A 27,962-nucleotide genomic window follows, 5' to 3' on the forward strand; every position below is an offset into this window, starting at 1 on the left:
GGCAGGGCCGCCCCCTGACCTCCCCTCTCACACTGCAGGGAATGCCCATCCAGCTCCACACACCCTACAGCTCTGAGCATGCAAAGGTTCCCGTCGGCTCCATCACCATGGGCCTGCCACTGACAATGGATCCCAAGAAACTGGGTAAGGAATGTGGGGGTGAGGGATGCTGTCTTGCAGGACATGGCAATGAAGTGCAGAAGGAACAGACTTGATCCAAGAATGGAAGGAGTGGCCTTTTGGGAGAGCAAAGCCAGGCATCAGCACGGGCTGCCCAGAGAAGTGGGTAGAGTCCCTGTCTGTCCCTGGAGGTGTTTAGGAACCATGGAGATATGGCAGTGAGGGTCAGTGGGGTGGGTTGGTGGGAGAACTAGATGACCTTAGTTGTCTTTTCTAACTGTAAAGATTCTGTGGTTCCATATGTGCAGTGTAGGAAAGCACAGTTTGGTCAGGAGCACTTCCCAGGCTATAAATACTACCTGGGATTGAAGGAAGGAAATCTACTGCCACTGCTCAGGCTGGTAGGATTAAGAGTGAATGGCCTGAAGTGAACAAAGAAAGTGCTTAGCCTGCATATTTGGAAGCATTTCTTTACTGTAGAAGGAGATAAGGGGCCACATCTGGAGGGGATCATGCCAGCCCCACGCTGCAACCCCTGAAGGGACATCGATGGCCATGAGCACAGGAGGTGCCAGCAGGAGGCTGGGGAAGATGAAAGCCACACTGACCTGTGTCTCATGTTTTCCAGTGCCTTTTCCTGGAGTAAAGCAGGAACAACTCTCTCCCAGAAGCCAGGCCAGCCAGCCTGAAAGCCTGGTGATGCAGCCAGCCTCAGAGGGCTCCGTCCTGCGGGGTGAGCATGCAGCTGTGCCCTGGTGTGGGAGGGAGGGGGATGCTCCACTGCCACTCTGCCTGTGGCTGCCATGGGGCTTCTGGGGAGATTTCTGGGTTTCCCCTTTTTTCTTACCCCATGGCTGTTCAGGGGAAAATAAATACAAAGGTGTTGCTTTTACATGATTTAAGTAATTCTGGTTTGTGAGCTCTCCCAGGTTTGTGCAGCCATATGCAGAGTGCACTGTGCCTTGGCTCCAGCCCAGCACAAATAACACACAAATGAACTCACACCACCCTGAGCTGCATCTCTCTGGAGATCTCTGATCGCATCAGGAGGAGCCGAGACATGCTGTGCTTTCTCCCAGGCCCATCAATCTGCCCAGACCCACAGTGAATGCAGCAGGGAGATGGGAGCTTCAAAATAACAGCTCCTTGCACCTCCCAGCCCCATGGCTGCATCCCTTGGGGTACAGGGTGGGGGAGAACTCTGCAAGGTGACATCTCCTGGAGCACTTCCCACACTTGTTTTGCTGACCACAAATCCTGCCTCCCACTCACCACCTTTGTGTCCTGCAGGTACATCCCTCAGCTCTGCCTCAGGAGGGAGCATCACCAAGGGGACACCCACATCCAGACCCCCTCCAGAGTCGCCCATCACGTACCGAGGCTCCATCACACATGTAGGTCCCTCGTCTCTGTCGGGCTTTGCTTACCTGGGTGCTTCTCATTGGGCACATGGCACGGGTACTGAGCAACAGAGATCCCCTGCAGACAGCCTCAGCCTTGTATGGCACCAGCCTCATTCTGTGAGAAGGGCAGAGCTTAGCAAGCAGCAATGCACGTCTGAGCTCCCCCATTGAATTTAGTAGCTGTCAGGAACGCAAGCAAAAGCAGCTTTAAATGGCTCTGAGAATGTAATCCTGCCAGGGCAAGAAGTGGTGAGGAGGAGGAGATGGGTGGAAGGCTCTGCCTAGGCAGAGGCAGGGGGAGGCTGTGGGGTGCATGTCAGGTAACGAGCTCTGCTGCCAGCACTGTGCTGCGCTGTGGGTCCTGCCCAAGGGCTCTCTTGAGCAGAATGATGCTTTGGCCTTAATCTCCACCATCCATCTTTAGAAGAGCAGCTGGCAAGCGGGCGATAGTTTTTGCAGCGTGAGTTATTGCTCATCTGGTTACGGAGCGGAGAGCATAAAAAAAAGTCATCTGTTTCCCTTGGGGATTTTATCTGGCCATCATTCAGCTATTTAAAGCCACTCGTGCTCAGATTTTTGCCTGCTTCTCTCAAGTAGGGTGACCGTGTCCCTTTTGGCCCCAGGGACCTCCACCTAAATCCTGGCTCAGAGCAAAAGCTTCTCCTGCCTGGTGCCCCACATCCAGCAGCTGCCAGGGCTGTGAGTGACACAGCAGAGCAGTACAGCCCCATACGTGCCCCTGCAGCAGTGATGGGCAGGCGTGGAGGGCCTGGAGCACTAATTCAGACAGTGAATTAGAGCAGCAGAGTTTAAGATGCTTTGCTACATCCAGCTATTTGATCCATCTGCGTTCCTTTGTTTGGCTTGTGAATGAAGGTACCAAGCCCCGTGTGAGAGGGCATTGCCATCCCTGATGTGCAGACGGTGCGCCCGGCCCTGCAGCAGCCCCCAGCGCTGTCACTGATATTTGATCTCACATTACTCATCCAGTTTGCAGGAGGCAGATCTTGAATAGATGGTCTGTGCTCTGAAGCCATCTGTCATCACTTGCTCTCAAATCCCCTCTGAGCACGTCCACGGAAGGAAGATGACTTTACCTGGGGCTGGGAACACCAGCACCGGGTGTACCCTGCACGCCAGCAGTCAGAGCACTGAGTCTGGGGGTTGTGTGGACTGGTGCTGCTCAGATGGCTTTGTGGAGTAGGGAAACACTGCAGGATCTCAAAACACCGACAGAGCTGATGTTTCTAACTCTCCTTCTGTTAGGCCATTTAGGCTCAGAGTGGGTGCATGTCAATCATCACCGGTGTTCCCTGCCATGGGGTAAGGAGACTGCTGCTCCCACAGTGCCTGTTCCCACTTGGCACCAAGCAGGTTGTGATGGCAGAGGGGTGTTAATGGGCTGCGACATCTCCAAGGACACCCAGCTCTGGGAGCCCTATGGAGCACAGTGCCTGCCATCCCCACGCTGTCCTCACCCCTGCCTCTTCCCAGCAGCCTTCTCCAGCTCACGTACCTCCTTACCGCTCCTCGTTATTGTCCTCATCAATAATTAAGCCGCAGGTTTCTCGTTGATGGCTGTCAGGAAGCGGAGGCCGGGCGCGCTCTCCTCCGCTCAGCTTCCCCGGTGGAACAGAGTGTTCCTGTGTGCGAGCGCGCTGCTTGCTTAATTGCTTGTGACACTGTTAAATATGGATCTTGGTGGCTTTCCAAGGGCACCCCGGCAGAAGTGCTGTACAAAGGAACCATTACCAGGATAATCGGAGAAGACAGCCCCAGCAGAGCGGAGAAAGTGAGAGAGGATGCCATGCCAAAGGGACATGTCATTTACGAGGGGAAGAAAGGCCACGTGCTGTCCTATGACGGTAAGTCGCAACCCTCTGCCTTCTGGGGGCAAGTGCAGGAGGGCTGTGCAGCCGTGTTGGGAGTCAGGAGGTGCGTGGGGAAAGGCCATGAGGTGAGGTGGGATGACCTCATGGATTCACTTCCAGTGTGGTTTCTCTCACACTCCACCACACCTCCCTACAGCTGGGTTTCCCTCTGTCTCATGTTGTCCTCTTGCTTTAGTCATGGTTTTATTGGCGTTCTGTGCCAAAAGAGGATCCCCAAGGTCTTAGGCCAAGGTGGAGGCTAGAGAATGTGTGAGGTGGAGGCAAGTCATATAGCTTGGCTTAAAGACATTGGGACATCAGGCTTCCTCCTTGGGATGCCTTGGGCACAGCAGCACCATGGCTCCGTTTCCCCATGGCAAATGGGAGCTGATGGCTCACTGTCCATCAAGAGCTTGGCCCTGTGTCCTTCCCACATGGGCTGTGTGACAGCCAGCAGCAGAGCAGCACAGCACACTCAGCAGCACAGACAGATGCAGCCCTGCTCACAGAGCTGCGTGCCATACTGGGGCTCCTGTGCCTCCGGCTGCTGGTGCTCAGTCCTGTGTGTTGGGAAGGACAGCACTGGCACGTTGTGACATGGATTGAACTGCATTAGGGATTGGCAATGAGTCAGCCCCCAGCTCCCCTGGCTCCGGGGCAGGATGGAGGTGCCTCTTGTTAGTGTGCTGACCCCCTGCTGCCCAGAGAGCAGTGAGATGCAGAACTGCCAAAGCATATGTTGGCCAGTGGCTGCACTGAGGACAGTGCTGCTCTCAGGAGGGCTCAGCACACCCTGCAGATGCTGCACTCAGACCCCCTGCACAGGAACATTGCCACGGGAAGCACTGGAGCTGTGTTAGCAGCATCAGCACGCAGCCAACAGCTGCTCTGTGCCTCTGTGCCTGCTCAGCAGGCAGCAGCGCTGCCCATAAGGGCTCGTCTTCAGGCTTTGGTGGCTTCCATGGGAAATAAGCAGATGTTCATCTCCCGTGAAGCCAGGAATGCCTGCTGTGCTCGCCTTGGGCTGGGATAAAAGCAGCTGGAACTGGGCTCTGGCTTTGGCATGGCATGACCATCTCACGGGGCTGCATCACTTCTCTTCTGAGTCAGATTTACAGAGACGAGTAAGGACCGGATCCTGCTCTCGATGCTGTGCTCACATACCTGCAGCACTAAGAGGGCAGGAGCTGTTTTTGTCCTGCTGGTCAGCCCAGCCCTCGGAGGAAGCTGCTGGGCTCTGGCTGTTCCACGTCCCCGTGTGTGGCTGCAGGGACTCTGAGGACAGGGCTAAGCTGTCTGGAAGCCACCTCATCCCATGGCCTCTCATTCTTGCTGTCAACTCTGTCCCAGATAAGAGGTGTCACCACACAGGCTTGTGTCTGTGCACCCTTTGGGACAGTTGGCAGTGCTGGTGCCAGGCAGGGCGCAGGAAGCTCTCTGGGACGTGTTGTGCAAGCAGCTATTTCCATCTCCTTCATGGGGGCTTGGAGTACCCAGCTGCAGCCATCTCCTCTCTTCCTGCTCTGTGGGGTACAGAGCAATTAATGCCTTCCCTCCTACGTGCTCAATAGGATCGATCTCACCCTGAGCCATCCCTGCCCTGCAGCCCAGCCCCGCTGCCCGGCTCCTTCCTGCAGCCAAAGAGTTAAATAGTGAACAAACAAACAACGGGGAAAAAGAAGTGAGAAAAATGAAATTGTTGTTGATGATGAATTTTGGCAAGCCGAAAAAAAATTGCAAATTCTTTAGTGTCATGAGGGTGCTTAAAATAAAAGAGCCGTAATGAGGCGAGATCCTGCAGCATGTGCGGGCTGAATTGTGCTAGATTGGTTATTCTCATTCTGCATATGATTGCGGATGGCTGCTGCGAGGCAGGGACGTGGCTCTGGAGTGGTTTTCTTTCTGTTCAGTCTCTCCCCTTCCCCAGTACAAAGGGGACCACATCCCCTCTGCAGGGCACAGATGTGCTGTGCTGGGGGAGTGGCTGCGTGCAGTGCTTGCTGCTTTCTGAGCAGCGCCCCCGGATCTTTGCCCTTGAATGAAGCTGGATTGAAGGCTCAGGGCTGAACTACCCCTGTATACAACCCCCTGCACACAACAGGCTCCAGTTGGCAGAGAAATTGGCTCCAGGTTCGGGTGAGCACACGGTCTGTGCTCTGCAATCGCTGCTGTGCTGCCCCATCACTGTGGTGTGGGATTTTCACTGTCCCAGTCCCTGTGTGCACTCATTGCTGTTTCAAAGGAACTCTCTGCTTTGCCTCTCCCCTCTCTTGTTTTTCTCACCCAGGGAGTGTCTCGGCAAATGTTAAGACTGGAGAGGATCCCAAACAGTAGGTGTCTAATAAAACTGAAAACAAACAGCAAAACTCCCCGGAACCACAGGGTTGAGCTCAGTGGAAGTGCAGCTGCTGACACGGGGGTTGGCCCTGAGCTGTCCCCTGCCTGCATCAGGGAGGGAGCGGGACGCGGTGGGGCGGATGCTCTACCCACACAGGAGGCACAGATCTGGAATGAGAGCAGGCAGGGAGGGGAGAGCCAGCAGCTGGATTTCTTGGAAGCCAACCTCATGCAGCGTTTCTTGCATTGCCAAGTGGTGGCTGTTGGTCAGATGGGGTCTGACGGTGCTTCTTGCTGTTCCCATCTCAGGTGGGGTTGCTGCTTCTCAGTGTCCCAAAGAAGACAGCAGGAGCTCAGGAGCTTCTCATGAGCCCACGGGAACCAAGCGGACCTACGATATGATGGAGGGGAGGATCAGCCGTGGCTTGTCCCGGGATCCGCTGTCAGCCAGCATTGAAGGTAGGTATGGGGGAAACCTTTAACCCACGCTGTGTCTGCAGAGACCCCATCTTGTCTCTTGCCTATATAACACACCTTCCCATGCCTGGCTGTTGTTTGCTGGGACCCCACTGCACATCCCAGCAGGACAGCATGGCAGTACAGGGGGTGCAGACCAGCCTGTGTGTGCCTTTGGCTTCTGTCCTGGTGTACCAATTTCAGGACTACAAAAACGGAAGCACGTGTTAAAAAAGAGAAATCAAGTCATTTAGAAACTGTTGATACTTTTCCTCCCCAGCATCCTGGCAACACTGTCATAGTATCATAGTATCATAGTCTCGTGCGGGTTGGAAGGGACCTTAGAGATCATTGTACATTAGTTTTATATGAACTTCTGTGCCACAACCCAAGTTTCCTCCTGTGATCTATTCTAGGTCTCATGGGTCGAGCCATCCCTCCAGACAGACACAGTCCCCATAACCTGAAGGAGCAGCACCACATCCGGGGCTCCATCACACAAGGTGAGGCTGCAGCAGGGCAGGGCCATGGCCAGCAGTAACGTGGGGTGGTCTCACAGACACAGCCCCTTGTTCCTGTGGTCAGGTTAGGGCAGGAGGAGCCCACAGTGCACGTATTGGGGTCCAGATGCAGGTATGAGAGATTTTCAGTTGTGCTCAGTTTCTACCAGCCTAAACTTTCAGCAAAGTCAGGAGTAACGTTCCCCTTGACTGGCACAAAGAGGCTGAAAGTGGTACTAAATGAGCCCAGGAAGTGGTTGTGGAGAGTCCTGTTGCATCAGTGATGTAGCTGCATGTGTGTTGGGTTGAATAGCAGCCCTTGAGTTACATGTGTTGACTGGAAGTCCCTTAGACTGAGCATCCGGATGGGAGCATCCGGTGTGTGGCTGGGAATCACCATCTGTTTGTCTTGGGGCAGGAATACCTCGGTCCTACGTGGAGGCCCATGAGGACTACCTCAGGAGAGAAGCCAAACAGCTCAAGAGGGAAAACACTCCACCACGGGACTTATCTGACGCGTACAAGGTCAGGTCTCATGAGGGCCTTACTCCCCTGAAAATGAAGCCAGCCCATGAAGGCCTGGTGGCCACGGTGAAGGAAGCAGGGAGGTCAATCCATGAGATCCCCCGAGAGGAGCTGAGGCGGACACCGGACATCTCTCTGGCGAGGCCTCTGAAGGAAGGCTCCATCACACAGGTGAGCACATGGATGAGCAGTGGGTGGGCTCAGACCTACTCAGCCTGCTGTGCTTGTAGGGGTCTGCTTCCAAAGAAAAAGGGGAGCAGGGGGCCTTTAGGGCTCGGTCAGCGATCAGTAGATAGGCTCTGCCTGGGTCTGGGTTCCCCTTTCCCATCCTCCAGTGGCTAAATGCAATATCTCAGAGCTCCCTAGCATGCTGAGCAGGCGATGTCCTGTCCACACACATTGGAGCAGACGCATTTGGCTCATGTTCAAGGCCAAAGTCAACATGGTGCCCTCAGCAGCTGCGACTCTGTTTGTGCACAGCCTTGGTCTCCTCCCTGTACGGGCAAGCGTCAATTCAGCAAGGCCAGTATTTAGGATGAAGTGTGGCATGCTGTCTCCTGTTGGGCTGCAAATATTTGCAAGGTTCCCATGGCACCTCGCAGACCTACCTCATTCCATGGCATGTGTAGGAGAGGCGTGATGGGCACAGCCAGCCTTCGGTGGTGACTCATCTCCATCTTGTTGGAGCACAACAAGACATGCAGAATGGGCACTCCGCCCTGCCCGTTTCCATGTGGTGCTGCTGTCTCTGCTTTGCGGATGGCTCTTGCCATTTGACCAACTAAACCAATGTCTCTGTTGTACTGACTTACTGGAGCAGGAAGTGTGAGCCCCACTGGAGCTTGGTGGGATGTTGAATATTAGGAATTTTTCTCAGAAAGAGCAGTCAGGCACTGGCACAGGCTGCCCAGGGAAGTGGTGGGGTCACCATGCCTGCAGGTGATCAAGAACATTGAAGGACATGGCTGGTGGGCATGGAAGGGAAGGGCTGCGGTTGGACTTGGGGATCTTAATGATCTTTTCCAACCTCCGTGACTCTATGATGTGATCACCCTCTTCTGCTCTATGCCCCTTTGACACCCCATGTGCCTTGTGTTCCCAGGGTACCCCACTGAAGTACGACAGCGGCTCTTCCTCATCGAGTACCAAAAAGCATGACGTGCGGTCCATCATTGGCAGCCCTGGGAGGACTTTTCACTCTGTGCACTCACTGGATGTCATACAAGATCCAAGGAATCTGGAGAGAGCTTATGAAGAAAGCCTGAAAAACAGGCCGAGCCCGGTGACCAACTCGGGTGGCTCAATTGCCAGAGGAGCTCCTGTGATTGTGCCTGAGCCAGGAAAGCCCCATCAAAGTGCCCTCGCCTATGAGGACCACCAGGCTGGGCACAGCACGGCGTTCAGCAGCCACTTGCACAGAGGGTCTCCGGTCTCCACAAGGGAATCCACGCCACGGCAGCATGAAGGTAACTGCCAACTTCGTGTTTGATGCTGGGATTTACAGCAGGGCACGTGGGAAGTCAGTGCTGACCTCACCTGTTCCCAGCAAGTGCTTGTCTGACCTGTTCTGTTTCAGCACCCACTCCTGCCTGCAGCCAAGGCTGACTCATGGGAGCGAGGGCTGCTGCCCTTCTGAGAGTCTTCCTTGTGCCAGACTTGGCCCTGGGCACTCCTCTTTCTGAAGGTGGTCAGGAGATTAGTGCTCTGATGGAGTGGATTTTCCCCTTTTTCACCAATATGGTGAAATGGAATGGAAACGTGGTGTGTTTATTCATCACCTCTGCATCCAGGCACCTCACCTCGCACAAGTGGGTCTCTGCACCCATAGAGATGTGCAGTGATCTGCTGGGATGCACTCAGACCAGAGCACAGAAGGTCCCTGGCACTACGGCATGGTGCGAGGGAATGCAGATCCTGTTCCATAGGACACTGCCTGCTAGCTATGGGTAACTGCAGCAGCCTGGGGGCATTGCTTTCCTCCAGCTCTCTGGCAGTGTTTGGGGGATGTTTGCATCTCCCACCTGCAAATCCTTGTCCTACACCAACAGTCTTATGATTTGGGGGTGTGCGGCACAAGACACCGCAGCCTGCCAAAAACCAATGCCAGGATGCAGCTCCTCTGAAGGAATTTGGGTTGCAGAGCTCTCCAAAAACCCTCCAGCATCACTCACGGCCAAATGATAAGGCTCTGGGCACATTTGGGGTCTCTAGGGTCATCCCTTTACTCTGCTGTTTTTCCAGTGAGGCTCATCAGTTTGGCAAAGCCTTCAGCTGCTTTGTGGCTGATGAGATTTGCACATATGGTGAGGATGGCATGAGGGAGGCCCAGGCTGTAGGGAGGGATCCCAAGGGGAAAACAAGCGTTTCTGCAGAACACCAGCAGGGAAGCGGATTTGTGCATCATTGGGCTCATGGGAAGGCATGGGCTGGCTCTTTTTCTGAATGGTTCTGGGCTCATTTCTGGTGCAAGAGAACTGTGTTCACGCTGCTTTGAGGTGGCTCTGTCAGCTGCTGTCCACGCTGTTGTTACAGCTGTGAACTGGTGACCCTTGTCCCGGGTGGAGTGAGAAGTGCCACCAATGTCCAGCACAGGTTGGGAGAGCCAAGAGAAGGCCCTGACATTTCTCCAACCTCTCTGTGAGCATTGGGCAAGAGCTGACAGGGCAGCTGGTGCCTGAACCCTCTGAACTGTGTTTCGTCACTGTGGCCGGGAGTTTCTGGGGCTGCTGGCTTCCATTGCTGGGTGCACATATAGCAAACATCCCCAAAATGCTGCCTGCAACTTGCAGGTTGCACAAGGTGGAGGAATGGGAAAGTCCTGTCCTACTGCTCCTTGGATCTGTGGCTCCACTCCCCACTTGGAAGAATGGCTTGTGCATGTCCTCCCTCTGGGGATGGAGAATTAGGCCATCTGTCTGTCTCTCCCTGTGCAGATGCTGCACTGAACCATGCACAGGGCTGGTATGGGTCCTGCAGGACCATATTCAGTGCTATCATAGCAAAGCCCAGTGTGCTGCACCTGGTACCTCTGCCCTGTCCCAGTCCTGTGCTCGTGGGACAGTTTGAATGCTAGAAGGAGAGAGTGGGATGCCAAAGGGAGAGGTCCAGGCTGAGTGTGACGCAGGCAGTGGAGGGTGGGAGCCCCTCTCTATGTCTCATGGGGCACAGATGGGTTGGAACAGGCTTCTCCTGCGTGCGACCAGGGCTTGGCTGCCTTGGTGTTAGTGGTGTAATGTGGCATGGCAGCACAGCAAAGAGGAAAGGTCCCTCGAGTTCAGGGAGAGCTGTGGGCGTCCCCTGAGGACACACTTGGCTCAAGGCTCCCCTCAGAGACATGGCTTGGCTGCGGTGCTGGGTCTCTGACTCATTTCCTTCTGCTCGCTGCAGGGAGCATCACTGCTGGGAAGCCAGTGTCCCAGGACAGAAAAATAACCCCCACATCGAGAGAGCTCACCAACTCCAAGTCTCCACATGCCCCCGTGCCCGATCACCACCACCCCATCTCCCCCTACGAGCACCTGCTGCGTGGTGTGAGCGGGGTGGATTTGTACCGAGGACACATCCCGCTGGCTTTTGACCCTGCTGCCATCCCGAGGGGAATCCAACTGGAAGCAGGTACCGTTGGCAGGGGGGATGGTTGTCTTGGGATTATGCTCCAAAACCTAAGGTTGCGCCAAGCAAAAGCACTGCTCTAGGTTTGGTTGTGGTAGATGAGAAACCTCCCAGAAACCATTCCTTAGGGAACGCCTCATCATTTCTCCATCCTTTCTCTCCCAGCCGCTGCTTACTACCTGCCGAGACATCTGGCTCCGAGCCCCACGTACCCCCACCTCTACCCCCCGTACCTCATCCGGGGGTACACGGACACGGCCGCCATGGAGAACCGGCAGACCATCATCAACGACTACATCACGTCGCAGCAGATGCACCACAATGCTGCAGCCACGGCCATGGCACAGCGGGCAGACATGCTGCGTGGCTTGTCGCCCCGTGAGCCCTCGCTCGCCCTCAACTACGCAGCAGGTCCTCCCCATCCAGGGGGGTCTGGGGCTGTTCCCATGTTCTGGGAGCTGGGGCCAAGTTACAGTGTCTCGCTGTCACCCTGACAGTCCTCTTGCTTCTCTCTCTAGGAATCATTGACCTGTCCCAAGTGCCACACCTGCCTGTCCTCGTGCCCCCCACCCCCGGCGCCTCTGCCACCTCCATGGACCGCATCACCTACATTCCCGGCCCCCCCCAGACCTTCAGCAGCCGGCACAGCAGCTCCCCGCTCTCCCCAGGTAATGCTGCAGGTTTCTTTTCTCAGAGGGAAAGCAGTTGGGCAGGGCTCCTTCAAACGACTCACAGCCATGAGCTCAGAGTGCTGGGAGACATGGGAGATCCCAAATGCTTTCCCACCCAGCCACCAGTACTCCCTCACAACAGCCCCTTCAGTTCTGCTGTGGGGAGGTTCATTGCTTTTCCTCCTCCTTCCCCAAAGTGGCAGCTAGCACACAGCTTTGTGAAAGGTCAGACCCAGGAGATGTCACCAGGGCTACTACTGTGTGATTTTCCTGGGCTTTGTCACTCAGGTCACCCTGGTCTGTCCTGCTCCAGGTGACCTTGGATGGAGCCATCTCTTATCTGCTCTGCAGATGGAGCAATGTGAAGGACAGGCCGCATTCCCCGTGGTGAGTGACTCTGTTTGCAGCCCTTTCATTGCCTTTCTGTTGGGTTTCAGGAGGTCCCACGCACTTGACCAAACAATCGGGATCATCAGAGCGGGAACGAGATCGGGAGCGTGAACGTGAGAGGGAGCGTGAAAAGTCCATCCTAGTATCCACTACTGTGGAGCATGCACCTATCTGGAGACCTGGTAAGCTTGGGGGAGTGTGTGCTGGCAGTGCCTTGGGGCCTTGCTGACTGGAGGTGGGGTTGGGACTATAAAACGAAGAGCTGAAGTCCTTGTCTGTCTGCCCCCAGGTACAGAGCAGTCCAGTAGCCGCTCCTCCTCACACTCTCACAGCCACCAGCACTCTCCTGTCTCGCCCCGCACCCATGAGACCATCCAGCAGCGCCCCAGCGTGCTCCACAACACGAGCATGAAGATCATCTCCTCGGAGACCCCCACTCCTTCCGTCCTGCGGTACGTCCCCACACACCATTCCTGCCTTTGGCCTTGGGATGGATCTGGTTGCTCGTTATTAAGTACCTTATGGGTACCTTGGAGATGCACAAGGGTTGGTTTGGCCTCTTCCCAGTAGGAGCACGGCTGGCACTCATAGGAAAGTTGTGGTGGGGAGAGGGAGTTGTGAATGTCTCTGGTCTTGTCCCATAGGGCTTTGTTCCCTCTGGTGAATCCATCCAGGTCACTTCAGGTATCCCATGGCCAGCTATTCTGGCAGGCACCTGGTTGGCAGAGACTTCATCTGAGCTCCCTCACCTGTTCCAGCATGTGCCTCTCTGTGACCCACAGCAGGCGGTTGGGGCCCTTCCAGTCTAAAACCATTCTATGATTCTGTGCTCAAAGCCCACTGAGGATCACAGCCAGACAGCGCCAGTCCCTGGCCAAACACCCCCCTTCACCACATGTTCTTCTCTGACCTTTTCTTCATCACCTTTTGCCTTGCAGAACCTCCTCCACCACTACCACGTCACCAATCCGCTCTGCAGCCTTCCCCTCGGCCTCCACCCTGCGCTCCTCCATCAGTGCAGCAGACGGCTACACGGCCATGCTGGACCCAGCCGTCCTGCAGAAAGAGGCCTCGAGGGCACGGGAAGCAAAGGCAGAGCGAGCCCAGACTGACAGCAACGTCTTCACCTCAAAGCTGCCCAGCGGGGCTAGCCTCGAACAGTCGCCTTCACCTATTAAAGCCATGGAGTCGAGGCCTTTACCTGCCTCCGGACCCAGTTCTTCTCATCACTATAGCAGAGGACAGGGGAAAAGCCAGCAGCACCACCACCCTCTGGACCAGCAGCACTCAACCTCGGGCCCTGAGCAGCACAGTAGAGAAAAGAGTCAAAGTAAACCCTTTTCCATGCAGGAACAGGAGCTCCGAGCACTCGGTAAGACAGCCACGACAGCAGCCAGCTTCATAGATGTGAATATCATGAGCCAAATTTCTTGCAATGAGGGGCAGCGAGAAAGAGGCTCGCTGAGTAACAGCTCCACTAGCGATGGTAAGGCCTTGGGTGGGAGGGGCCAGAGAGCTGTGGCCTGAAATCAGTTTTATTTCATTATTCCTTGTTTTTTGTCATACATTTTGGTTGTTGGCTTTGTCAGCTCCCAAAGTGTGCTTGTCCCTCTGCTCCCCAATTGTTACGTTATTGCAGTCGTTATTTGTGTGTGTTTCAGGGATCTTCCCTTCTCCCACACTTCCCAGCCAAGCCCTGTTTTGCAAATGCCATGCAGTTCCTGGTATTGCTTTTTACAGACAATAGCAATTTGCTAATTCTTATTTCCCCACCATTAGAAATTCCCAGGAAGTCTGTAAGAAATAGTTGTGGGCAATAAATCGAAGGAGCAGAGAGGCAAAGCAAGCATGTGAGCATGATGTGGCTGTTGGCCACCCAACACGCACATCCTCACTCACGTCATGCCATCTGGGTCTCCATGGGCTGCAGCTCAGTGTGGCACTGACCAGATCCCCTTGCTACAGCCTTGGACCTGAGAGGTGGGAGCTGCCAGCAGCCCGTAGCTTAAAGAAGACATAGGGAGGGCTGTTCAGTGAGGGCGGCTCACCCCACATGTCCTCTTCCCAGTGCAGGACAACCCAAGGCGTCCCACTGGGGCCAGGGCAGTGTGTCAGTGGGGCAGGGTGTGCCTGGGCACCGCTCAGCATTGGCCAGCTCAGCCCAGAAGGGACGGTTTCTAGGAATGGAGCACAAGGAGGGTGAAGGTCTGTAGGGCAGAAGTTGTGAGTGTTGCTCAACCCGCTGAGCTGATGGGAAAACAGGGACCTTCTCCAGGTCCTTAGCCCCACTTTGTGGAATTCTGACCCATCTTGCCTCAGTTTCCTCACTCTCTTTAAAAGAAACGTTGGTTCGTTGCAAATCAGCACGTTTTGAACCTTGAGTCTCTGCAAAGGGTTTAAAAGGCAGAGGATACAAAGAACATTTCTGTATTCCAGGAGGTGGCTCAGGGGAAAAGCATGAGGCAAACCCACAGGGGTTTGAGCCTGGGTCCTGTCTCTTGTGCTGTCACTGTGAGCTGCACATCCAGCTCTGTGGGAATGAGATGTGGCTTCAGATCCCACTGAACCCCAAAGGGTTCAGCCAGACCTGGTCCACCTTTTTCTTCCCTCTTTGAATGCAGAGCTGCCCACCAGCAGCCACGCAGTGCTAGGGAACAGCAAAGTGACTCCCAGTTTTAATGCCCTTCTCACCCTTATCCAGGCTTTCATGGTGGGTACAGCCCTGACCGGATCGAAGCTGTGAGTCCTGTCAGCTCACCCAGCCTATCCCATGAGAAAGGGGCCAAGCTGCTGCAGGATGTGGAGAAGGGGCACGGGGAGCACGACCCAAGGCAGAAACAGCAAGGTGAGGGCAGGGGCCCGGTGCCATGCCGAGATGGTGTTCAGCCATCAGGAAATGGGACGTGAGTGTCACCTCACTTCAGCTCTGCTCTTTGTGCCTCCTCCAGCCTCTCTGAAGGCCTCAGGCTCTGAAGCAGCCCACCTGCAGCACCTCCGACAGTCTGACGGCCCACAGCCCCAGTGCCAGCCCCTGCAGTCCAGCCAGAGCGTCAAGGGCATGAACCAGCGGGTGGTCACACTGGCCCAGCACATCAGTGTAATTAACCTCATTTTCTTCTTTCCTTTGGAGGGAGGAGGGAAGGGCCATATCTAGAGAAATTAAAAAGCAAGAAAGAAACCCCAACACTTCTTCTGACTCAAGGATTTTTCCTTCTAGGAGGTCATCACCCAGGACTACACACGCCATCACCCTCAGCAGCTCAACTCCCACATCCAGACCCCAGTGTACTCCTTCCCTGGGGCCGCGTGCCCCGTGCTGGACCTGCGCCGCACCCCCAGCGAGGCGTACCTGCAGCAGCAGGAGCACACAGTGGCTTCTAGGATCTCTCCACAGAACGAAGGAGGCAAAAGGTGAGCTCAGAGAGTTGAACCACAACAGGCACAGACAGGGGTTCTGCCAAGCAGTGGCTTCAAACCAAGGCTGCCCTTGGTTTTATGGCACTCCAGTAAGGGCAGGTGTGGGGCTGATGCCATTTGGTGCTGTTGGATTTGTGTTCCACTGTTGGGGCTCATAAGGATCACTCCCTTCTGAACTGGATGTTATTGCTATGCAGAGCCTCTCTGGCCATCCACGTAGTCTTAGAGATGCTCTTGGAGTCTGTCCATGATCCCTTTCTCAGATAGCTTTTAGGTGGGAATGGACCTCCTCAGACCCTCCAGTCCGACGCCCTGCCCAGGCAGGGATGTCTGGAGCAGGTTGGCCATGGCCCTGGTCAGTTGGGTTTTGAGTGTCTTTATTGATGGAGACTTTAGAACCTCTCTGGGAGTCCTGTCCCAGTGTTCAAGCACCTTCATGGTCAGAAACATGTTTTCTGTTCAGATAGAGTTTCACCCATTTGGGTTTGCGCCCACTGCTTCTTTTGCTGTCTCTGTCGTCAGTCTCTAGCAATGAGCGGTGACCTTTCAGACCACAGGTGGTTCCAAACAAAGAAACATACTTTCCACTGCTTCAGAGTAAATTTTACCTTCATCATTCTTAGTGGTTCTTTTTGCTTCAGGCAACACTGTTATTTCTTTGGAAGCCACTGCCAAATCACACCAATAGCACTAGAAAGTATGATTGAGATGGAAAGAGTGGAAGTGTGGGGATGGTGTCTGTCCTCCCATCCCAGCATCAGAGTTCAGTGAAGTCCAGGTGTGTCCAGGAAGCAGAGAGGTCTCCAAACTTACTGTTCCTTGTCATTAAATGCCATTATTTCCCTCAGCTCTGCATGGTCTTAGAGTTGGATTTGTTACATCAGGGGAGAGAGCCCGGCCCTGGCCAGCCAGAGATGAAAAAAAGACTGAGAAAAAGAAACCACAGAAAGAACAAAGGCGTAAATTCCCAGAACCACCCATGAGGGATTCCTTGTGGGCTCAACACTGGCCACCTCCCAGGCTGCAGTTGGAGGTCTGTGTCCCCCCAGCCACCCTACACAGGCCCACTATGACCCTGCAGTGAAGTGGTTGGAGATGGTGGGTGCTGCCCTCCTGTGCATTAGCAAATATAGTGGAGAACCACAAGTTGTGTCCCCAGAGCATTGATATCTCACCCTGCGGAGGGACTGTGTCCCTGCAAATGCTGGGGTGGACAGATATTGAGGCTGAGCCCCAGTGCTGCTCCCTCGCATCTCCTGGGGATGTTGGGGCATTGCTGCCTGGAAATCTGGGCCGCATCTCCTCTCAGTGCTGCTCAGCACGCCTGCGGTTCGGAAAATCACCCAAACTGCACTGCTCCAAGGGCCTGTGTTCAGTGCTGCCATGAGCCCACCAGGGTGGGGAGCTTGGCTTCATTCCTGCTGTACTGCGAGTTATTTTAGTCCTTCCCCACCACTCCACGTGGAAACTGAGCATGTTGCAGTGCACCCATGGCATCTCCCCATCGCCATCCTCAGGTCCCCGGAGCAGAGCAAAGCCTCAGCTGGGAGCGGGTCGGACAACTGCATCGAGCCCGTGTCTCCACCAGACGGCGTGGGAGAAGCGGAGCACGCCAAGAGCGCCACGTACCCGATCCTGTACCGCGAGGGCGAGCAGATGGACCAGAGGTACTGCACAGCCAGGGGTGCGCCCATCCCCACACTCACCTCCACCCAGAGCGTGACCCCATCCCTGGGCCCCATCCCTGCTGAGCAGCTTTGATAATCATGCAGCGGGGCCAGCTGGCTCCCGCAACCCATCCATGCAGCTCTGTGCTGCTCCTCCTAAGACGTGGCCGCTCTCCTGCGTGCTGCTCAGCACCACAGCCTGCCTGTGTTCCCATCCCTTCTGCTGCTGCTTCCCAGGGCCCCTCTTCAGTCCCATCTGAAGCATCTTTCTATAAAAACTGACTCCCTGAATGTTTGACTGAGCAGCAGATCTGCTCCTGGGGAACTGGTTTTTAGGTCTGAAGGAGCTGAATTGGGCTCATTTGTTGCAAGGTGGGAAGAATTAGGGCATAGATTTTTTCTTGCAGACAGAAGAAGTGTCACATACCAGGTCATCATGGCAGGACATGAGGAAAAAGGAATTTTTGGATATGAGGTGGAAGTTTTTTACAATGAAGGCAGTGAAGCACTGCACAGGGTGCCCAGAGGAGCAGTGGTGCTCCATCCCTGGAGACACCCAGGGTCAAGGGATGGGGCTGTGAGCACTGATGGAGCTGTGGGTGTCCCTGAGCACTGCAGGAGTGGGAACAGGCAGCCTGCTGGGGTCCATTCCAACTCTTAACGGATCCATGATGGGTTGGATATCCCAAATATCTCAGGAGCCCTGGACTGATGAGGAGTTGCTCTAAAAGTTCAGCTCTAGGTAGGACATTGTGACCTGGCCATTTCTGATGGTTTCTGATGGTCTTTTGCTTTGCAGGATGGGGTCCAAGTCCCCAGGAAACAACACTCAGCCTCCAGCTTTCTTCAGTAAGCTGACAGAGAGCAACTCTGCCATGGTGAAGTCCAAGAAACAGGAGATCATCAAGAAGCTCAGCACGACCAACAAAAATGAGACGGAGTACAGTAAGGACGTGGGGATGTTTATGTTGGGGCACAAGGGGAAAACCTTGAGGAGACATGAAGTGGAGGAGGTTTGGGGAGGAGTGCTGTTGTGTTGCAGGCTGTGAGCTCCCAGCCGTCTCTCTGCATCATGCCGTGGTTTCTTGGGAAGTGCGAGTGCCGGATGCTTTTCAGTGTGTCTGGGGAAGTGATGGGAGCCTTCCCAGCTGCGCATCTCCATGCTGTGGGGCTGTCAATCCCACACTGTGGCAGCTCCAGATAACCTCAAGAGGAAGGAAATAATGAGCTGAGCATGGAGGAGACTTACGAGCAATTGATATTTTAATGAATGGCCAGCCAAGCTGAATCCTTCCTCCTCGAGATGCATCTCCCCCAAACATTACTTTAATCCTTACGTCAATATTGATGTAGCTCTGTAAAACTAACCAGGCTGGCTTATATTAAAAATCCAGCCCATTCATTCATTAACCACTAATAGAGTAGATAGGATCATAATTTAATTTAGCCCCGCATTATACAGTCAGTACTAATTCAATTTGAATCCATCTTACAACAGCTGCATTGGATAAAAGCGGCTGAGCTGTCTCATCTCCTGGATGATGTTACAGTATTGTTATGCCCCTATGGGGACGCGTGGCTGAACCCCATGACCTTCCACACTTTTTCTTATCAAGGGAAAATATACAGAAATAGGAAACACCTTTTATTTGATGAGAATTTCTGTTATTCTAAGGAAAGCATTATCCAAGTCAAATAGCTCAGCTAAGTGGGAAAATATTGATGTAATGTTTCTTCTCGTCCTCTTTGCCCTCCCCACTGCCCAGACCTGCTCGCTGGGTATGGAGGACTGGAGCCCGTGGGATTCCCATAGGCGGGAGAGGATTTAACTTCATAAAGCTCTCAATCCAAAGGGCTGGAAGGGAGGGATTGCAGCTCTGGGTGTGAAGGCATCGCCCTGGGATCTGCTTCTCTGCTGTTTCCCAAGTTGTGCCTGCTGGCCTTTAGGCAGAGCTGCCCCGGGGCTGGGGGCTGCTGTCAGCCCAGGCGCTGCTGTGGGATGTGAGCTCTCACTGGCTCCATGGCACCAGAGCAGCGCTGCTCTGTACTCAAGAGCTTCTTTGTTTCTCCCCAGATGTTGGGCAGCCTGGGACAGAGATTTTCAATATGCCAGCGATTACTGGAGCAGGTAACTCACACTATGTCTGTACTGTGCCTCATTCCATACCAAGCTCACGGCTGTCCAGAGCAGGAGGATAGGGTGACTGGGGCATCTCCGTTTTTCATTCTGCAATAATGCCAAGTGAGGCTGCAGCCTCGCTGCCCTCCGTTGCTCCCTGCTGTTGCGTGCAGTGTGACTCCTCCGACAGCTTTGCAGAGGGTGAGGAAGAGTCAGAGCCGTGCAGAGCTGAAGGGCAGCGCAGGAGCTAAACCGGAGGTCTGGGGGCTTCCCAGGGGCACTGCACCCTCCCCAGATCTGCACCTGCGGCTTTCGGCCCAGTTAGGAAAGGGAGAGCAAGGAGGGACTGGAAGCAGTTCTATAGGGTTGGGCGGTGGGGGCTTCCCAGATGTGGGACAGGCAAACCTGAGGGAGGAAGATGGCATGACACCTCTGCCACCTGCTTCTGGCACAGCTGCAGAGGTGTGTGTGGGCACAGAATGCCAACAGGAGAGTCCTGTGGGTAGCAGCACTCGGCCTTTGCTGCCTCACCTGCCCAAAGGCAGAGGTGGCTGCACTCCCCAGCAGCACTGTGAGGAGATAGGGCCCCTTGCTGCAGTGCTGTGGCACAGCCATGGGGCCGGGCTGCTCTCCCAGAGCTGTGACATACTGCTGGGCAGGAAGCACATCCCTGAGGTGCTGTGTACCTGTCTCCATCCCCATGGAGATCCAGCCCTGCCAGCAGAGCAGCTTTCTCAAAGGAATCCCCTCTGAGGAGTGTTAAGTAATACTTAATAAATGATTAGCGCCTCCTCCAGTGGAGGATGCCTCTGGGTTGTTCTGTTTAATTAGGAGAAGGAATGACCAAATTTCCCCCTGCCAAGGGAAGGAGCAGGGAGTGCTTTGCTCACTTCTGTGCTGCTCTGCCTCAGTGCCAGGTCCCAAGCCCAGGTCTGCAGGCACTGATTATGGTGCAGGAGGGCAGTACAGTGTGGGAGGGGGGGGGAAAACAAATATGTGGCAGGCAGAATTTGTGGGGTGAAACTCAACATCCTGAGAGCATCCCCTGGTTCCAGCTGTTCGTGAGCATAGGGAGCTGGGGGTCTGGAGGGGACCATGGGGGCACCCTGCTCCTTTCCAGGGGTGTGAAGCCCCCAGGACGGGGCAAGCTGGGGGCTGTCAGGGGGTTCCCTTGCCGGCCTGCTGTTCTTGTGTCTGTATTTTGCCCTTGCTTGTTCCCTGTAACCACCGCGTTGGGAATGACGGTTGCGTGGCTGAGCCTAGTGCCCTCTGGTCCCTGCGCTGCACTATAACTGCATGGCTTCTGACACTCGCTGCCACTTGGACACACACCTTGCCTCTGCAGCCTGTCCCGCAGCTGAGGCCAAGCCCGGAGGGGCCCCATGGGGAGGGTTGGGGCAAGGAGGGACTGAAGGACCCACCCTGCCCTGCGGGCTGCGTGCCCCGCTCCCACCTCCTGTGCTGATGCCAAATCTGGGCAGTTCTTTCCAATCCAGTTTTCATGTTTTTTTCTAAATGCCCCCTCTTCCTCCCCTGTCTCACCCTTCTTGGGAAGCCCCAGCCTCCAGTTTCTCCACACAACCGTATTGCATCCATACATGCATCTGTGCAGACTCCCCACAGCCAGGCACTGAGCCAGATGGGAGCACAGCCTTCTCCTGCTGCACCCCAGGGCTCAGCACAGACCCTTCCCCACTCCCTCTGAGCCCTCAGCCCCATCCCAGCCCCTTCCCCTGCCAGACCCTGGGGAGGGATGGTGTGGGGAGGAGGAGGACGAGGAGGAGGAGGAGGGGGGCCAACATGCGTTGCAGAGCTTTACAGAACAAGATGACAACATTTGTTGCTTTGCGAGGATGTGCTGACTGTTTGTTTCTTCCCTCCTCCCTTGTCTCCTTTCTCCCCTTTCCCCGTCCCCCCATCTTTCTTCTCATTTGGCTCCCCCCCACCTCCCGTCCCCTCTTTCCTCCCCCTCCCGTATCTCCCAGGGCTAATCAGTTGTAGGAGCCAGTCGGTCCAAGAGAATTCCAGTACCAACATGGGGTTGGAGGCAATAATTAGGAAAGCCCTAATGGGTAAATATGACGAGCAGTGGGAAGAGCGCTCACCTCTCAGTGCCAATGCTTTTAACTCTCTGAATGCCAGTGCAAGCCTGCCCGCTGCTATGCCCATAACTCCTGCTGATGGACGAAACGAGGACGTGCGCTCCTTGCCAGGTCTGCAGCCCTCTCCACCTTCACTCTCTCTGTATTATTAATTCTCAGCATTTCTGTTTCCCCTTTTGTGGGTGGATTTGTTTTTCCCCCCCCTCCCTTTTTGTTCATTTTGGTTTTCTTTTCTCCCCACCCCAGCTTCAAGCTTTGTGAATCCGCTGATTAATCCCGGTCTTGTTTGATGTTCATTTAATAGTCTCAGAAGGTGCTGATGCTTTCTCTAAACCACTGACCGTGCTCCTTTCCCCATTCATTTTTGGGTTTTTTTTAATACCTCCATTTTTCTTTTTTTTTGTTTGTTTGTTTTAATCACGTAAAGAAGGTTTGTGGGGTGGGAAAGCCAACACCCAAAAGACCAAAGCTATAAACCTTTGTTTAGAGCCACTCCAAACTGTTCGTAAAACCCCATCCAATGCCCATACAGCAGGAGGGAATGCTCAGATCCAGCACTGCCCTCCCAGAGCTGGGCTCTAGAGTTGCTCCAAGCCAGGGGTGGGTGCACAGGACACAGTGCTGTGCCATGACTCTGTCCCCAGGCTCAGGGTGTCCGTGCTGAGATGGGCAGTGCCTGGAGCAAGAGAGAGAGCTCACACAGAGAGCCAGAAGGGACAGATGGGGGACACCAGCTGAGAGAGCAGGGCTGGGGCACGCTGAGCTTTAGTGCCTTGGGGGGTTTGCTCAGTGTCTGTTCTGCACACCATCAGCTTGGGAAGGGAGCCCCAGTTGGTTTGAGGTGTGCATTTGTGCCCCATGGGCAGAGGGCTCGGTGGGGGCTGGGGCAGTCTCCAGCTCAGCAGTGTGTGGGGGCACGCGGTGCTGTGCCCTGCCCAGCTGGCAGCAGGCACTCCACAGCTTGCTGCAGGCATGATCTCTGGCTGCTGCATGAGCCCAGCAGCTTCTGTCACCCATGCTTCCCTGTGCCCACTGAGGTCTGCCCAGAGCAGGTGGGGTGGGACAAGAGCCTATCCATCCCCTTTTGGGAACTCTGTCCTGCTTAGCTGGGCTGACATCCCCAGCACAGAATGTTCCGTCCACTAAACCTTTAATGTGCTGTAAGGATGGATTGAGAACCACAGGAATGAGAACTACAGGCCTGTGTAGCTATGGGGTCCCTGAAGCTCCCATCCCCCTGTGCAAGGCAAGCTTACCTCCTGCCACCAGCACCTTGCAGGCTTCATACAGCACGCGGGGCTGGGGAAACGCAGGGGGGTGCACGTACTCTGTGCCCAGTTTCCCCCCAAAATCCATCACGGCCACATCTGAGCAGGGCCGGCTGATGAGCAGGCACTTCTCTTTGCAGCAGGAGGGGGGAAGCCAAAGATTGCCGCCAGACCCAACAGCCGCAAGGCCAAGTCGCCGGCGCCCGGCCTGTCCTCTGGTGAGCGGCCGCCGTCCGTCTCCTCGGTGCACTCAGAGGGGGACTGCAACCGGAGGACGCCCCTCACCAACCGCGTCTGGGAGGACCGGCCATCATCCGCAGGTATAGGATGGGGAGAAGGACGTGTCCCTGAGGTATCCCCTGGTCCCACAGCGCTGACCTTCTGCTCTCTGCTCCACGCAGGCTCGACGCCGTTCCCCTACAACCCGCTCACCATGCGGCTCCCCAGCGGGGTGGTGGCGGCAACCCCAGCTGTGCCGCTGCCACAGGGAACGCCTGGCGGGCAGCACCACGCCTGGGACGAGGAGCCCAAGCCCCTGCTCTGCTCCCAGTATGAGACCCTTTCGGACAGTGAATGAAGCGAGCCAGGGGCAGGGAGATGGCGACCAAACCAGAGGCACGGGGAGCGAGGTGCCCGGGGCCCAGCCCCACTGGCTCTCATGAGCAAAGACGCAGGAGCAGAGCTTTCTTTTGGTTTTTAATTTTCCTTTCATTTCCTTCCTCTCCCGACTGGCCAGTTTGGTGGGGATGAGTTTTCTTTCGTTGTTTTTTTTTTTTTCCTTCTGTTTTTGTTGTTGTTGTTGTTGTTCTTGTTATTCTCAACATCTGGAAACGTCTGCATCCTCTTCAGTCTAAGAAAGAAACAAAGAAGCCTTAACGAGACAAAACCCAAGGATCCCATCTTTGTCCTTGCCAGCATTGCTGGGCAGTGACCCCGCACACCGTGTCCCAGGGCTGCGTGCACACGGACGCTCTGCTCCATGGCGCCGGGCAAGGGGCTCCGTGGGGCTGTGCCATGGAAACACAAAGCCTTGCAACAGTTTAACGCCAACAACAACAACAAAAAGATGTGAAATGCTTCATAGGATCGAACCCGGTTTGGTTTCCCTCGGCAGATCGGAGGGGTGGGAGCTGCCATCCCCACCGCGCAGGACGCGTCAGCTCGATGCGCTTTGCACGCAGCTGGGGGAGCAGGGAGGGCGTGAAGAGCCATGTCGGAGAATATTGCTGGTCCCTTGGGTGGCAGAGAGCCTGGGCTCCATCCGTGTGGGAAGAGATTCCCCGTGCTGCCCACAGATGGGCTCGGTTGCTTTAAGTGCATTGTTTTCTGAATGGTGAGAAAAGGCAATTGTAAATTGTATTGGTCTACAGGGTATATTTTTGATACCTTCGGTGAATTATGTCGATATTTTACGCAAGGAAGGACTTAAACGAAACACAGTATTACATGCTGTAAAAGAGGTTCTGTTCTTACACGCAGGCTTTGATGTGTTTGTCCATTGTATGGAAATGTTTAAAAAAAAAAAAAAAAAGGAAAAAAAAAGAAGAGATGGTAACGGTGATCCATCAAAGTCATCTGTAAGTCAGGAGAATGTATAAACTTAGTTTAAAAACTGATCTTGCCATGGTTGCAGGGCCCCCATGATGTACACCGCTGCTGACTCAGCAGAAAGCCTTTGCTGGTTGCAGGCATTGGTTCTCCAGAGCCCTCCGGAGCACAGCAGGAGGCCAGCAGGGCAGGGAGCTCATAGGAGACTTTAAAAAGAAAAAAAAATAGAAAAGGAAAAAAAAAAGTTTTTATTGTATTTTTGTGATACACACGGATGATGCTCTACGTTCTTTTTTTTTTTTTCATTCCATGACGTTGGATCATATCTGCAGTTAAAGAACAAAAAATATTAGATTTTTTTTTTTCCATTCACTTCTGCTTTCATCGCTCTGGGGGGGGAAAATGGTAAAAAAAAAAAAAAGAAAAAAAAGAAAAAAAAAAAAAGAAGTATTAAATGCTTTGCATTCTATACGCTAGAGGAAACAAGAGCACGGCACAGACTTCCCGCAGCCCGCAGCAGCTCTGACCCGCCAGGCAGCGAGCATCGCCCGGTCACCAACCCATGGTTCTTTCTTTTCCCCCTGCAATGATTCTGATTTCAAAGCAAGAGAATGGTGGTGTTTGTTGTATGTTTGTTTGGGGTACGGGGTTTTGTTTTGTTTTGTTTTTTTCTTTTTGGTTTTTTTTTGTTTTATTTTTACAATGTACAGGTTTTTAATGTTCATCAATGTTTGTGTCTTTTCTGTTGTGCTTTTTTTTTCTTTTTTTTTTTTTTTAAAGAAAAGACAAGACAATGCACAACGATGTGGAAGTGTTTCCGTTCCCAGGTTATTGCTGCTGGTATCTCCCTGGCTCTGAGACATAGAGCTGACAGAGCTGATGTCTGGGCATAACGCTATTAAAGTGTCACAGGTTTTTTTTTCTGGGAAAAGTCCAAATTCAACCCATCTTCAAAACCGCCTCTTTAACCTTTTCAGAGAGAAAAAAAGAAAAAAAAAAGAAAAAAACCCACAACGAAGAATAAAGTTACCACTTGGCACAGTAGTGCTGCTTTGGTGTCTTGAGGAGAGGCCAAGAGAGGTGGCTGCAGGCTTCATGGAGCCTTCATGGTGGGCAGCCACGGGCACTGCTGGCCGTGCTGGGGGTGGCACTGAGGGCCTTGTTGTTTGTAAGGACAGCAGTGGGCAGCCTTTGGGCTGCTGTCATGGTGCTGCCACATGGTCCTGTCACATCCCCTCCTGTTTTCTCCCCCAAAATCTGGCTGTGGCCGGCCCCGCTGCCACCAGGGCCTGGCGCCATGGACATCCCATGCCTGCCTGAGGAGCATCACGGCCTGGGCCTGAGGTGCACGGCCTCCGCCATGTCACATCACACTGCCTCCTGTGAGGAGGCCTTGCAGCCTGGTTGTTTTCTTCTTGTTATCCCTTTGTGTGCCCAAAGCAAAGGTGCTGCTGGCAAGGCTCCCTGAGAGCCTGCAGTGAGGAGCTGCAATGCAGTGCTGCAGTGGGCTGTGAGGTGTTGGTGAGGAGGTGTCCGCCATTTTGGGGCCATTGGGTTCGCTGGGCTGGGACTTTCCCCAGCTCCAGGCAGTGTATGTGGGGTTGGCTTCACTTAGAGAAGCTCTTCTCCCTGCCTGCTGTTCTCTGGGTGATTTCTGTCCTGTTTTGTCCCCACTGTCCCTCCTTAGGCCCCATCCAGCAGCACAGAGGGATGCACCAGGCTAGCAACAGCTGTGAGCCACTGTTGGTGGAGCAGGGAGCACCCTCCAGCTGGAAATTAATTAACCTGGGTAAATTCAGTGAGTTTACCACATGCTGGGAAGCAGGTGCACGGCCATGCAGAGGGATGGGCTGTGAGGCTGTGTTTTTGAGGAGTGGGGAGCTGTTGCTCCTCATGGGCATAAGCACTGCTGCCTTGCTTTGCCCTGCTGGCCACAGGCCCTGCTCATTTACCCCAAATCACCCACCTACTGTGGCTGCAGCCCCCAGCACCCCATATACCCCCCCAAACCCTATGGCAGGTCCTTGCTGATGTGTCCTCGTTCTGCCAACCACCGTGCATCCCCATCCAGCAGTCAAGGAGGAGGAAGGCATGTTAAACCATCAAAAAATCCCCAAACAACCCATGTTTAAAGGTAACATTAACCCACTTTGCAATTTGTACAAACAAATTATTGGGCAATTTATTATTTGAACTGTACTGGGGGGGAGGGAAGAGGGGAAGGATATCTATTTTTTGTGCTACCAAACTGTGCATAGCTGTTTTGAAGTGAGCTGTATGATAGACAGGGCTGTACATAGAAACCATGAGGTGTAAATATTTACCCAGCTTGCTCTGAAGGGGAGATGTTCTGCTGCTGAAGGTGAAGGGCTTGTTCACTGTTACTTTGCTCAGCGCGCCCACCAGCAAGCGGTGTGGGCAGCAGTGGCTGAACACTGCCTGACTGTTGAAATAATAAAAAAGCAAACAAACAAACCAAAAAAAAAAAAAAAAAAAAAAAAAGCTTATTTGCCAGCAAAATACAGCTCTCCTGCTTCTTTTGCATGCGTAGTAAAGCCAGGAGGAGCTGGTTGGTGGCACAGTGTGGGTGGCAGTGGGTTGGGAGGGGGATCCTGCAATGATGGGGTGCAGCTGGAGGTGCTGACAGAAAAGTGAGCTAAAAAGGGGGGAAAAATATGTTGGTGACTGTGTGGCATCTCAGCCCCAACCAAGGCCAGATAACAGTCCCGTCTGCCCTCTTGAGACACACGTGCTTCTCTACCCCCATCCATCAACCTACCACAGAGGCTTCTTCCCCATTCCCTGTAATGCCCCAAATTGTTTTTGTTAGTTTTTTGCAGGGGAAATGGAAAACCAGCCTGAAACAGCTCCCTGGAGCTTTGCATGGGAGTGGGGAAGGGGCCAGGGTCCCGTGGATGGCTCTGGGACCACTTAAATAAATGCCACAATACAGACACCTTTGTTTTGATGGCCTTTGAATAGCAGCCAAGGCAAATACTGTCCCACTGTGATTGGAAAATATATAAATATAAAATGAAAGAAAGTAGATGTTCTGGTGATGGATAAATCCTCACAAGCCCTGTAGGGAATTGTTGTGGAAGCTAATTAGCTGCTACCTAATTAACAACTGCAACAGAAGCACCAGTAGCTGCTTGCAGGTCAGGATTGCTTTACCCCTGATATCAACCCTATGGGTTTTGGCTGACTTTGACTGGGGTGCAGCCATCAGCTCCCCTTCCCATGTCTACGCCTACGGGCTTGTTTCTTGGCATGAGTAGTTTGGCATTTGGGGCTGGTGGGAACTGTTTGGAGCTCACAGGTTTGCCTTTATATCTCAGTAACAGCCCAAGGAGCAAAGAGCCCTCGGGCTGTGCTGCAAAGGGGCCTGGAGGAGGTTTTATTTCATAGTGAATGGGCTGTGATGGCAGGGCAGAGTGGTGTGTCCATGTGTGATTATAAGGAGTTTATCTCATTGGAGGAACATTACTTGGTTATGCACCTGGAGCCTTCAGCTGCCTTTTCTGAGAATCACAAATTGTTTAAAGAAAAAATAATGACAATCCCATTTTCCTCCTGAAAGAAGCAGCAAAAACCTCTGCTTACAGGCATAAGGCACAGCATTTTGGGTGCTTAAACTCTGCAGTGAAAATGCTGGGTCCCAGCTTGAAGCAGTGATGGAGCAGCTGGTGGGGAGGCAGGGCCAACCCAGGGGAGCCCAGGTGCAGGCATTGTGCTGATTGACTGCCAGCCCTTCCCAGCCCTCATTGAAGGGTTGGCAGTGGAGGGAGAAGCATCTTGCTGGAGATCCCTGCATATCTGGGGCATTGTGAAGGTAAGTAGGTTCTTTCTTTCTCTGTCTACGGCTCTTACATTTGAGTAAGTTCTCATTTGTTGTAGCCTTTGCTATTTGGCTGCTATTGCTGTGCTTTGCATTGAGTTACAAACCTGGAGGGGCT

General features: G+C 53.9%; 1 protein-coding gene across 12 annotated transcripts in view; it reads left to right on the plus strand.

Moving 5' to 3' along the window:
- Nucleotides 1-26,008, plus strand: part of NCOR2 (nuclear receptor corepressor 2) — a 121,397-nt gene extending 95,389 nt beyond the window's left edge. For 5 of the 12 annotated variants that reach the window (XM_015877795.2, XM_032447858.1, XM_032447857.1 and 2 more), the window contains exons 25-47: nt 39-144; nt 749-853; nt 1,411-1,514; nt 3,238-3,388; nt 6,041-6,190; nt 6,604-6,690; nt 7,106-7,383; nt 8,315-8,678; nt 10,600-10,827; nt 10,990-11,235; nt 11,343-11,492; nt 11,933-12,067; nt 12,175-12,337; nt 12,824-13,257; nt 14,587-14,730; nt 14,810-14,982; nt 15,103-15,296; nt 16,820-16,969; nt 17,769-17,914; nt 19,044-19,097; nt 21,074-21,301; nt 22,599-22,778; nt 22,860-26,008. In XM_015877795.2, the coding sequence (XP_015733281.1) occupies nt 39-144; nt 749-853; nt 1,411-1,514; nt 3,238-3,388; nt 6,041-6,190; nt 6,604-6,690; nt 7,106-7,383; nt 8,315-8,678; nt 10,600-10,827; nt 10,990-11,235; nt 11,343-11,492; nt 11,933-12,067; nt 12,175-12,337; nt 12,824-13,257; nt 14,587-14,730; nt 14,810-14,982; nt 15,103-15,296; nt 16,820-16,969; nt 17,769-17,914; nt 19,044-19,097; nt 21,074-21,301; nt 22,599-22,778; nt 22,860-23,035 (4,146 nt within the window). In that variant the 3' untranslated portion in view covers nt 23,036-26,008. The remainder of the gene's footprint in view (nt 1-38; nt 145-748; nt 854-1,410; nt 1,515-3,237; nt 3,389-6,040; nt 6,191-6,603; nt 6,691-7,105; nt 7,384-8,314; nt 8,679-10,599; nt 10,828-10,989; nt 11,236-11,342; nt 11,493-11,932; nt 12,068-12,174; nt 12,338-12,823; nt 13,258-14,586; nt 14,731-14,809; nt 14,983-15,102; nt 15,297-16,819; nt 16,970-17,768; nt 17,915-19,043; nt 19,098-21,073; nt 21,302-22,598; nt 22,779-22,859) is intronic. The other 7 variants (XM_032447863.1, XM_032447866.1, XM_032447867.1 and 4 more) reach the window with 4 other exon arrangements.
- Nucleotides 26,009-27,962: the final 1,954 nt, after the last annotated feature.

The sequence above is a fragment of the Coturnix japonica genome, chromosome 15, assembly GCF_001577835.2.
Source record: "Coturnix japonica isolate 7356 chromosome 15, Coturnix japonica 2.1, whole genome shotgun sequence".
NCBI classification, from domain to species: domain Eukaryota; kingdom Metazoa; phylum Chordata; class Aves; order Galliformes; family Phasianidae; genus Coturnix; species Coturnix japonica.